The sequence below is a fragment of the Gavialis gangeticus genome, unplaced genomic scaffold, assembly GCF_001723915.1.
Source record: "Gavialis gangeticus isolate Ggan-Ray unplaced genomic scaffold, GavGan_comp1, whole genome shotgun sequence".
Taxonomy (NCBI): domain Eukaryota; kingdom Metazoa; phylum Chordata; order Crocodylia; family Gavialidae; genus Gavialis; species Gavialis gangeticus.
The window spans coordinates 98,400,836-98,412,571 of NW_017729032.1; the positions used below are offsets into that span (position 1 = coordinate 98,400,836).

General features: G+C 39.9%; 1 protein-coding gene across 1 annotated transcript in view; it reads right to left on the reverse strand.

Annotated features, from left to right (window-relative positions):
• MYCBP2 (MYC binding protein 2, E3 ubiquitin protein ligase) overlaps nucleotides 1-11,736 on the reverse strand; it is a 336,755-nt gene that overhangs the window by 170,840 nt on the left and 154,179 nt on the right. Inside the window, exons 27-29 of the mRNA XM_019523825.1 lie at nucleotides 8,401-8,492; nucleotides 5,754-5,888; nucleotides 5,587-5,670 (exon numbers count right to left, since the gene is read on the reverse strand). Of these exons, the coding sequence (XP_019379370.1) occupies nucleotides 5,587-5,670; nucleotides 5,754-5,888; nucleotides 8,401-8,492 (311 nt within the window). The remainder of the gene's footprint in view (nucleotides 1-5,586; nucleotides 5,671-5,753; nucleotides 5,889-8,400; nucleotides 8,493-11,736) is intronic.

Here is an 11,736-nt window from a genome sequence, read left to right on the forward strand (position 1 = left end):
CCCTTTTTGAAGATGGGAACCACGTTGGCCCTCTTCCAGTCCTCCGGCACCTCTCCAGAGCACCACGAGTGTTCATAAAGCCTCGCCAGGGGACTTGCAATGACCCCAGCCAGTTCCTTTAGGACTCTAGGGTGAAGATCATCCAGGCCGGCTGACTTAAAAACGTCCAGCCCCTCCAGAAGCTCCCTAACTAAATCCTCACTCACTCTAGGCCCAGGTGAGCCTCCCCCGCGGCCCGAAGGGAGCCCAGCAGGGAGGTGGCAGTTCTGGTCCTTACTGAGGAAGACAGAGGCAAAGAAGTTATTAAATATGTTGGCTTTGTCGTCTGGCGTGACAACCAGATTCCCTGTCTTATCCTGCAAGGGCCCCACATTTCCTGGGGCCTTCTTTCTACTCCCTATGATAAAGCTAAGTCTTTATCAAGATGAAAAAGGAAGTTGATCTTCTAAGCGCCACTGCAACCAAAATATAAAATTATGAAGGCCTGTTAAAGTAAACTGAAGTTTCAGGCTATAAGGTAAACCCTAACCTTAAATTTATCATTAGAAATGATCTTCAAGAAATGAAAACTAAGGACGCATCACTAAACAGGCACATTGATCCCTCTGATATCATAGTTCATTAACTTCAGTAAACTAAAAACTCATCCGTAAAGCTGTCAACCATTATTTTGCAGGATATTTAGAAAATGATTACATTCTATGCATAGGTACAGAACATTCACTTATGTTCTGTATGGCCTCTGAGGTTTGCATTATGATGTTCTACTCAGAAAGCATCTACCCTGACCTATACAATAATATATTAAGACGCAAAGTATTTCACAAATTAAAATACTGGTATTTTGATGGGCTTTTTAACAGATTAAAAATAATTGTACAGAACTTGGAGGAGGACATGTCAAAGAAACAAGTCACTGAAAATTTGAAGAAAAATGGGGAATGGAATCAGAGTAGTGATCACGTACCTTTTTAAGAAAGGCTTGGGAACAAAGGAAATCCATGAAGATAGGGTGGCAACACAGGAGGATGATGTCACAATAAACAACAGCAAAAAAACCCACAAACACACACCAGAGAGCAAAATTTCAGCAAGGGGGAAGTAAACACTGAGAAAGAGCTGGAGTCAGGACAGCCCCAGAGACCAACACACCAGAACAAGTTGATGCAGTCTATTAAATGGTGATAAATGACAGAAGATCAACAATCAGTCATATAGTTGAGACAATAGGCCTCAGCACTGGGTCCATGTGTACCATCGCTACTGAAGATGTAGATAAGAAAATTTCAGGAAGATGAGATGTTGAGCCTTCATCAGAAGAAAGCATTAACTTGATTTCTAGGGAAACTTTTTAAAGCAATCTTAAGCAAGCAGAAAAATTCACAAGAACAAAAACTTGTTCATCACCTTGATCCTGAGGCAAAACAGCAGTGTATGCAGCAGGAAGTACACAGTTTTCACCTCTCAAGAAATCCAAGACAACAGCATCAGTTGGTAGTCACGGCCATATTTTTTGGAACAGTAAGAGGTGGGAATTATTACCGAGCACTTCTCAAGAGGCAAAACTATGCATCTGAACTACTTTGCTTACAAGAAGCCACTAAGAAGTACAATGGGAAGTTGACTTGAGGAAAGCTGCTTCTTCAGGACAATGCATTACCCCACTGGTTGCAATAACCACAGTGACAAAATGTGAACAACACAATGTTTCCTTTCTCATTTTCTGAAAGCCACCTATACAAAACCCATTATAGTTTGTCTAAGGAGACTAGTATATCCTCTCTAGCGCTATGGACATGGTGGGGTACAAACCACTACACACTTCTGAGGAAAATGGTTTCTTCTGCAAAGTGGACAATTAAGAATTAGTGGGCATATCTACACAAGACGCTGACTAAGTAGTAGCGCATCACAGCATGGACAATGTTAATACGCTACTGCGCAGTATTATTAGGCTACTGCACAGTAGCATCACTTAACAGATGTTTGCCAGGGCTACTGCACAGTAGTTCTGGTTACTGTGCACTTATTTAGTACTAGCTAATACACAGTAATGACTGTGCAGCAGCATCTCAGAAAGAGATGCCCAGTTTGGTGTAATTGAAAAGTTAAGGGACTTTATAAGAAGTATTTCTGGTGGCCCTTCTCTTCTTGAGAGAAATGATATTGGCTTCTTCCCCCGCCCCCCGACAAAATGTCAGCAATTCATAGCCAAATTGCTGTGCATCATTGTATTGAGATGGACTTGACAGGAAAGAAAGGAAAAATAAAAGTAAAAAAAATTGAAAGGTCATTGGGTTACTGATCCAAAAGGCTAATAAAGTTTAGGAAAGCTTGTAAAACCACCTGCCCCCGCAAAAGGAGACCAATCTCTGAGGTAATGGATTTGCTTAGAATATTTCACCCTACAAGCCACACGCTCGTGCTGACTAGATCCCCAGCCCCCCTCATGTAGTGGTATTTGCTGAGGGTGGAGATTCTCAATTCCTCCCTTGCAGAGGACAATTCATTTGCTTCCTTTAAAGAAGATATTATAAAGTCTTTAACTAAGAAACCAGTTGTGTAAGCTGGTAGTCAATTCTTGACCAGCACCTAATTTTCTATTTTTGTTTAAAAAGTTACTATGTTGAAACACTTGGTTCAATCCACTTGACCTCTGTTAGGAGACAAGGCTTACTTTATCTATCAGGATAAGATATGGAAAATAAGTTTGTTGTACTGCTAGATTCCTAGCGACAGATCCAGAACAGGTATCCATGGGGCTATATTTGAAAGCTCTTTTTGATACAAATAATCATGACATGGGTAGGAAAATACGGCAGAATAGTGGCAGAAATAAAAAGCAGTGCTCAAAATGGCATGGGTTTCTTTTTTGTGAGCAATCACTGATATGTAAATTGCTCTTCTGTCCTGAGAGGTTGTGCGAGTCTTATATAACCAATGGCACATGAGACCACTATGAAATACAGTAAGTAAAGTTAAATCTTGTGACGTCTCTTAATTATGTGTGATCCTAATAATGTCTTACAGTGAGAAGGGTAAGACAGATTAGAGTTAAATGTCTAAGGATCAATCCACTTGAGGAAAAAATGATATTGGAGTGAAGAAACCAGAAAATATACCAAGATACTGTCAATCTGTTGCTTTGGTTTGGAATATAGGGTTTGAATGATACAGGTTTTTGATAATTAAGTAGAAGTGGTAACAACACTGACTTCACCTTCAAATGCACAACCAGGGGATTGCCATTCCTTTGGCTGCAGAATAGTGAAATATGGCTTAGAGCCTGAGAGACTAGCTCTCTCTCAGTACCACAGTCTCATAACTATAATCAGTGGACAGCATATGAATTGGATTTTTGCTCTTTCATGAGAGAAGGACTGACATCAAGGTGATATCTGTGAAGAACCTTTATCACTCTGGATCAGTGATTCTCAACTAAGGTGTCAGAACACCCAGGGGTGCCACACACTAGCTCTTTTGAAGGGTGCCTTGAGGTGAGACGCAAGTGAGGTATGAGGAGATCAGCAGGTAAGGGCAGGCTCAAACTTGTCCCTGCCTGGCAAGTACCCTACCCCACTACCTGGCCCCTATGCAAGAAGGTAAGCACTATAAAGATATAAATTAGTTTTCAAAACTGGGTGCCACTCAATTCACTAAAGTTATGGAGGGGTGCCTTGAGCTGAATGAGAGATGCCTCAAGTCCAAGAAGGTTGAGAACCACAGATTTACTCCATTCCAAAATTAACTAAATATGTTGACCTATGGGCATGCTACACAATGTACCTAGTCTGCCCAGAAACTTACAAGAACAGGGCAAGAAAAATGCCAGCACTTTTGAACACAGCAACACTGATTACTGGCTGGGAACAAAGGGATGCTGCTTGCTTTTAATATTGTAATTCTAGAAGTTGCTTCAAAAGGTGCCTAATTTTTTAGAGCTATATTATAAAACAAAATAAACATTAAAACATTGGAAATAAAATGGTAAAATTTACTTTTTAGAAACAAATTTACTCTTTAATTACCGGTTTCTGAAGAAATATCTCAAAGCTATGCTAAGAAACTTTTCTCTGAGGATGGAGCACAAGCTTTCCCAATTTAGGCTGGGGCTTGTTTTTACATTTCTTAGATCTAAAGGCAGTCTGTTTGAATTTTGCCTTCCAATTTATAAGTAAGATTTGTATCCAATTTGTATCCTCAGTAAGGAAAGATATCTGATCTAGGGTGAAAAATTTACTAAAAGAAATGCAAAAAAGAAAAAAGAGGAATATGAAAGAGCTGCTGAGGCCTGCTGAATGAGAACAGGCATATTACAGGATACAAAGCTCTCCTAAACAGCATAATATTTAATGAAGCATTTCAGGTCACATTTCAAAAAAAGGCAGAACAGGAACGGAAGAGTGAAGAGCAGCAGATCAAGAATCATAGCAGTAGATCAAGGATCAGAGGGGACCCTTAACTCCTCCAGAGTTATCTGCTATTCCTAAATCAACCCTGACCAATGCTTATCCAGAGCCTCTTCTTGAAAACCTCTAGTGAAGGAGATTCCACAACTTCCCTGTGCAGTCTATTCCATTGTCTTACTGTTGTAACAGTACTCAAACTTGGACTCAAAAAGGGAAGAAGTGAGATATGGATGCAATACTTTTGGAGAAGGTGTTGCTACATTTTTCCAGGGTTAAGTGTAATAGAGATTACTCTGCCTTTTCTGGAATGTTTGGAGGCTGAATCCTCGTTGGATATGACAGTTATATCACAATGAAGACAACCCTTCAGCCTCCTGAGGTGAGGTACTTGGATTCACGCTGCCCTATATCTAGGAATTTTAGTGCCTTGGCCAAAGCAGGTCAAGAGGGCTGAGTGATGAAATAAAACATTCAAAGTGATGCAACTGAGAAGAAAAAAAAAAGAAGATTATGCAGTTAAAATCTTCAGTGCTGCTTCCTTAACTTTTCTGGAGTTGACAGGCCTTGCCAGCTGCCTGAAATACAGAGTAACAGTGATATTTGAGGAAATAAATTTGTCTTTTAGAAAGACAAATGGAAGATTTTATTACAGGGGACTATGTACTGCAGAACTCATGAGAAGGATGATTTAAGTAGAGTTTACTTTCTTGAGATCTTCAAGTTACACACCTTTCACTAACTCTACATTTGAAAGAAAGAACCAAAACATTCATTTTTGTAAAGTGAACTGGTCAAGTTCATGTGACCCTTCAGACATTTTATAACTGGACTTGTTGAAAGTTAAGCAATAAGCAACATTCACAGAAATCTTATGAAGTACATTAAAGAAAAAAACAGCACTTACAGAACTAGGATTTAAATTACGGAAGAAATACTGTTATCTTTTGTTTTAATCCAAATGCCAACATTTAACATATCAGAATGATCTTTTAGAATTGCACAAAAATTGGTATGACATTTTACTTTGCTGTCTTTCAGCTATCCCTTAACTCTCCCACAAGTTTTCAAATATTCCATAATATCAGTTCTGTTTAGCACTATAGGCATACCTTTATAGCACTTGTGTTTACAAAAGATAACTTCTAAAACCAGCCCTGAAATAGGATAGGAATATTACCTGTATAGTAACTGAGGGATCTGTCCTGCATTAACATCTGTACCATTATTTGATTTCTTGGAACTCTTAAACTGGAAAACAACACTGAAAGAAGAAAACACCACTGTCATTTAGGTAACATTAGCTGCCTTTTATTATACAAAAATTTGACAGAAAACAATAATTACCCATCATCTGTAGTAATGGATGCTTGACCATGAGATCCACAGTCACTGCTAGGCCCTGACACTCGTGCCCATGCTACGTACCACCAACAAGCTTGCAAGAGAACTGGTTCATCAAACATCATTGCGTATTTTTCTCTGAAAGAAGAAAATATGGGTGGGGGAGAGGGGAAGGAAAGGATTTAATGGATTGAACTCGATTAATTCCAAAATAAAGAAATCCACAGACAATATGATTATTAAATATTAAATATGGTGACTATTTAATACCCATTTAGAATTAGAAAATGGAGATCAGCATTTTTAAGACTCATTCCACCTGCACCAATGCATTTTAAAGTCTTCTACTGCACCTTCCTACTTCTTGCAGTGCCTTCCCCAGGAGTCAAGAGAAAAATGGAAAATATTTGCTATTCACCTTTCTTCTAGGAAATTTCCAAGTAACTCAGTCATTTCAGTTGTCCCTTCCCTAACCCAAGAACCTCCAGTCTCTCCATAAATAAAGGGATATGGTGTTGCAAATGGAGCAGAGATTAGATTCATGCTATCAGAGAAAAAACTGAAACCTGACTAGGGGAAGATATGAAAACGTAATCATGCATCATGACAGCTCAATAATAAAGCAAGGAACTGAGATATTTACGACAAATGTAAAGAGATAGTATTGAAAGAGAACAAATTTAGGGTAGTTGTAACACCAGGAAGCAGAACTACAGGAAACAGAAGACAATGAATCGGATAGCACTGACAGTGGGTAACGAGAACTGTGACTGAGTCAGAATCATTTGGGAACCAGTGAATGAACTGCTGATTGAACAGAAAATGAATAATGAATGAGCAGGTAGAATGGGAAAAGCCCATTCTTTTCAACTTAATCATAGTGGTATAGCATGGTTGTGCAAATGGTACCCTGTGGCAAATGGTACCCTGTGAGCCGTTAACATGGAGCCTACAGGCCCCAGAGGCTGCCTCTCCTGCTGTTCATGAAACCAAGTGGGTCAGAGATGTGGCACCTAAGCTGTGCCAAAGTTGAACAGTCCTGATGTAGAGCAACAAATTAACAGCAGGATAATGCAGCTGTCTTGTGTGATCAAGAGATAAGTATGAAGCAAATGCATCTCTGAGAAAGGCACATATGAGTTTTTTTTTTTTTTTAAATAGTTTGGGATTTTAATGGCACCAGGCTGTGCATAAAATTGCCTATTCAGGAAATTGATAAAAGGCCAGAGTTCATTTACAGCTACTTTAAGGAAAGTTGTTTTGTTGTTGTTTTTACACTAGTACTACCATAATGGTATGGCAACCAAGCACTTTTTGGGGAACATTTCTGTTTAAAAGTATATACATTTCCAGTTAATCCCTTTCGAGAATCTATTATCAATTTCTAATAGACGAGAAGCTAAACAGATCTTCAAGTAACAAGGCACTCCAAAATCCAGAATTAAAGTAGAACTAGTTTCTTGAAAGTGGAAGTTGAATTGTGTACTGTTGCACAAATGCGTCACTCCTAGTTGCTTAAAATATAAAAACAGGTAACTCCAACTCCCCAACCCCCCAAAACAGAGCATCCATACTGATAAACTTCAGTAATAAATACAGGTTTCCCTCATTTTACGTGGGGTCTGAATAAGCAAATTCGTTGCTATATGCGAGGTAAGTCTGTAGGGGAAGGGGTAGAGGGGCTGCAGCAGGGAGCAAAGTGGAGGGAACTGTCAGTGGGTGCAGGGCATGGGACGGGGGTGCACAGCTCTTGCTGCTACATGCACTATGGGAGGGCTGTGAGTGAGGAGCTCCGCCGTGTGCTCCTGGATCTGTGCGTGGGATGAGAGCAGATTGCTGCTGTGGGCTGGGGCCAGCAGCGGCGCCGAGGTGGGTGCAGGGGGGTGTACACCTCACATATAGCAGCTGTGCTGCACTTGGGGCGGGCAGCAGCAGCGCTGGGAGAGGAGGTCGTGGGGCTATGGTGAATTTTGTGGTGGCTGCAGCCCTGCTCCCAGTGCCACCACCGCCTGCCCCGAGCACAGCACAGTCCAGCCCCACTGCCAGCAAGAACCCAGTGCCACCAGCCCCACTCCCTCTCTCACTGTTGTGAGCTTGTTTCCTTTTGAATTGGGTTCTCTTTCTGCAAATTCAAGTTATGCACAGTTTTCCGGGAACACGTGTACCGCATAAAGCGAGGAAAACCTGTATGCATTTTTCCTACCCCCTCAACTATGAGCCAAACAAAGCACAACATGCCCTTTTGATAATCACAATTTCACAGGATCAGACAAACTGGACCACACAATTCTATAGAGTCAATTCCATTAGGTATGTTTGAAAGTGCCCTTTTGACATTTATACATTTGAAAGTGCCATGGAAATAATTTCTTTATCCTTTCTTATCCAATTGACATAAAATTTTAAGTTCACGTTTCTGCAAAAGAGCACAAGTGCGTTGACGGAAGGCTTTCATTTCCCATTTGAGATCTCAATATTTAAACAATATGTGAAATGGTATTTGTTGTTTATGGTTTCTACCTTTTTTTTTTTTTTTTTAAAGATAAATGCACTACCAGATTACAGATTCTAATAATTCAGTTTACTTCAGCATACCAACGTATGTTTAAAATGTATGCCAAAATAAAACATGCTAAAGGAAAGTACTTACCTAGCAGCACAATCATATGCCAAAACATCGGTTTCAGCAAGAAGGTCTCCATCAGTCTCATGGTCTCCCCCATCTGGACCCAATTCAAACAACTGAAAAAAAGAAAATAAATATGTAAAATGCCTCTCCACCCTTGTAAATTCTGTTCCATTGTTCTATTTGCTTGTCATTCTTTCTTGCCTATAACTCTAGGGATCCTATTATAAACCATGTACTAGTATTAGTTAATGTAAGACAGTGATTTACTTCATGTACTTCAGTGATTTCTTTAGATATTTTGTCTATACTAATCTCGCTCTGGGCAACTGACAGGTTATACAGCTCATTCAATAGATGTCATATAGGAGTCCTATTTGCTACTAACTAAATAACAAATGTAGAGTGCTTGGCAGCTGGGCAACTAAGTGTTAAATCTACACTACAGACTGTAGCATAGCACAGAAACATCCAAGCTTCCTTATGTGACTTAGCTCAAGTACTACAAACACTCCTGTCATGGCAGCGCACAGCTCATCTGAGCTAATTTATTCTGCTGAAATAAATTAACCCATACTGAACTCTGTGCTGCCATAGCTATACTGCTTTCAATACTTGAACTGATTTTAAATGAAGGAACTTAGGTTCCTCTATATTAGACCATAAACTGCAGTGTAGACATGCCCTTAATCTTACAGCCAAGTTAAGGGCAGAACGTTTAAGAAGGGTGAGAGGATTACTTCAAGCAGCTATTTTGCAGATCTGATGCACAAAAATATTCCTGAAGACTGAAGAGGCAGCCTGAGCACTAATTAAATGAGCCTCAATATTTAGCAAGAGAGACAGGTCATCCATGTGATGGATTGAAATACACTGGGTAAATCAATTAGATATTCTCTGGGAGGAGACAGTCTGGCTTTTTATCAAGGCTACTGAGATCAAGAAGAAAGATGACTAAAGGATATTTGGGGGGTGGGGGGGAGAGGAGAAACAGAAGGATTGAACTGTTTGCCGTTTTTCCCCTTTTCTACAACAGTAAGAGGTTATAGTTATTTTCCTATCTGCCTGGTCCAAAATGAAATCTGAAACAATTTGGGAATTTGTAAGATCTCCAGACCACCTTCTTGTAATGAAATATGGTAAAAAAGGGATGCGTCATGAAAGCATGAAAATTTCAAATTCATTGACTGATCTGGCTGATGCAACAATGGACATCTAAAAGACCATTCAGAGAATAAGGTGTCTAAGAAAAAAAATCGCAGTGATCAAAAATAGGATTCTTCAAGATCTGTAGGGACAAATCTTGTGTTCCGAAGATGGAAGCAAATCCTTGCCTTGTGGGCTAAAGGCGAACCAGTTGACATAAAAATTCTACAAAGGTGAAGTGAAGAGTCCATAATTGGACTAGTTGCGACATAGGAATACAGACACTACTATCTTGTCTGGAGTGAAAGATATGAAACAACTTACGGGTTTTCTCCTCAGTCATTGAAGTCTCACTCCCCACCACATAAGCTCTTTGACACAGTGAGTCCTGAAAAGCACTCTAATGATTCATGACTGAATGTAGGGATCTCCAAAATTTGCACTGGAAGTACACAGAATGGCAGCTTCTTTAATCTTGGAGTTTCCCCATGCTCGCCCATCCTCCAACCGCTGATTGGTAGACAGGCCACAGTGTTCATCACCTGTGCCTGATGGCCGGGAGGCAAAAACTACTGCAGTTTTTACCTTCTGGACATCAGGCGCAGACAGTGAGTGATGAGTGACAGGACCCTCTGCCAATCAGTGGCAGGGGGAGGGAAAGCTCCAAGATTAAAGAAGCTGCTGCACTGTACTGCGCAATCCCAGCATGAATTTCAAAGATCCCTATGATAAGAGAGGAAAAGAAACTCATTGGAAAAATATAACAGATCTTCGGGAGAAGATGAAGGGTCCGGTGGTTCAGAACCTGACTCTTCACTCATTTCTTCTACTGTTACAGAAGGTCCAGAAATTTGAAAGCACAGAAAAGAATTAATCAAATTTTCAAAAGATCAGGAAGAAGCTCAGGGCTGGAGAATGTGCTCCAGGTAAAAAACCTGCAGCTTAATGAGGTAATAAAGATATGTTCAGCTGAGTGAGAGGAGTACATTTCTTCTAATGGTGATACTGATGTTTAAAGGTGATACTAAGGAATGAAAATCTTTTAACCTGTCATCCAGTACAGGCTATCAGCAGAACACAACACTAGAAAAAAAGACAGCCTCCATTAGTAAAAAATCAATACTAATTGGCAATGCATCAACTGCTAGTGCCAGCTCCAGAGTCATTACAGTTGTAAATGTTGAAGATATCTGGGCAGCTGCCTTGGACCTTAAGTAGAGATTCAGAGCTGAACCAATACTGACAACATGAGAGAAATTTGTGACAGTGAACAACTTTGTTGAGATCTCAAGATTCCCCTTCTTCAAGAAGGCAGGTCAGTGGTAGGAACCAGACCTGGTTGGGGGCTGTAATTTATCTCGTCTTGGTGGAGTACCACTAGTTTTCGCTGTCAAAGCAGCCATTTGGTTTTTGGCTTGTTGGTGCTAAGTAAAGCTTTTTACCAGTATTGCTGTTACCATCATAATCAATACTATTAAACATCTTTATTAGATTAATTGCTGGTTTGCCTTTAGGCACTATGCTCAGTACTTCACAAGAGAAAATAGCAGGTGGTCTGTGTCCCAAAATAGCTTACATCCTAAATAAGCAAGATAGACCCCAAGGTAGTCAAAACTAATTAATTTGGTCATAGCTATGATTGAGTTGGCATCTTCTGATTTTTATCATTCTGATTTTATACTGTAGTAATGAAGAATCTGTAAAATGCCTCAGGATACCCAAAGGAGAAGGAACAAGTAATGTGTTTAATTTGAATGCATGAGAGAACTATGTAAAGAAGGCAGAGCAGGGTAGCATCTTAAAAACAAATTCACAGAGAAGTGAGTGACAGTTTACTTTGTCAGATACTATGGACACCCTAATTCTGCCTTCTGCCTGACCTCAGACTAAATATTTTTTTTGTTTCGTTTTTACTGTGATGAGGGTAGATGTCATGATAGTTTCTTGATTATGACTGGCTTTGGTGCAAAGAAAACAATATAATCTTCGTTAATGGGGCAGGGTTAAAAAGGAGGGAGTTCCTCCTGCCATGTTCCTTTTCTTTCTGGTGAAGGACTATTTTAGATTAATTTTGCCATTTTCCTTGCCCTTGCTGCTGCACTATATCACTAAAAAATCAAGACCCAATACCACTAGTTTTGAGGATCCTCCTGAGGCAGGGATGTAGGTGGAGGAGGAAAAAACCTGAATTATGATGTTTTATCTATCTACAGA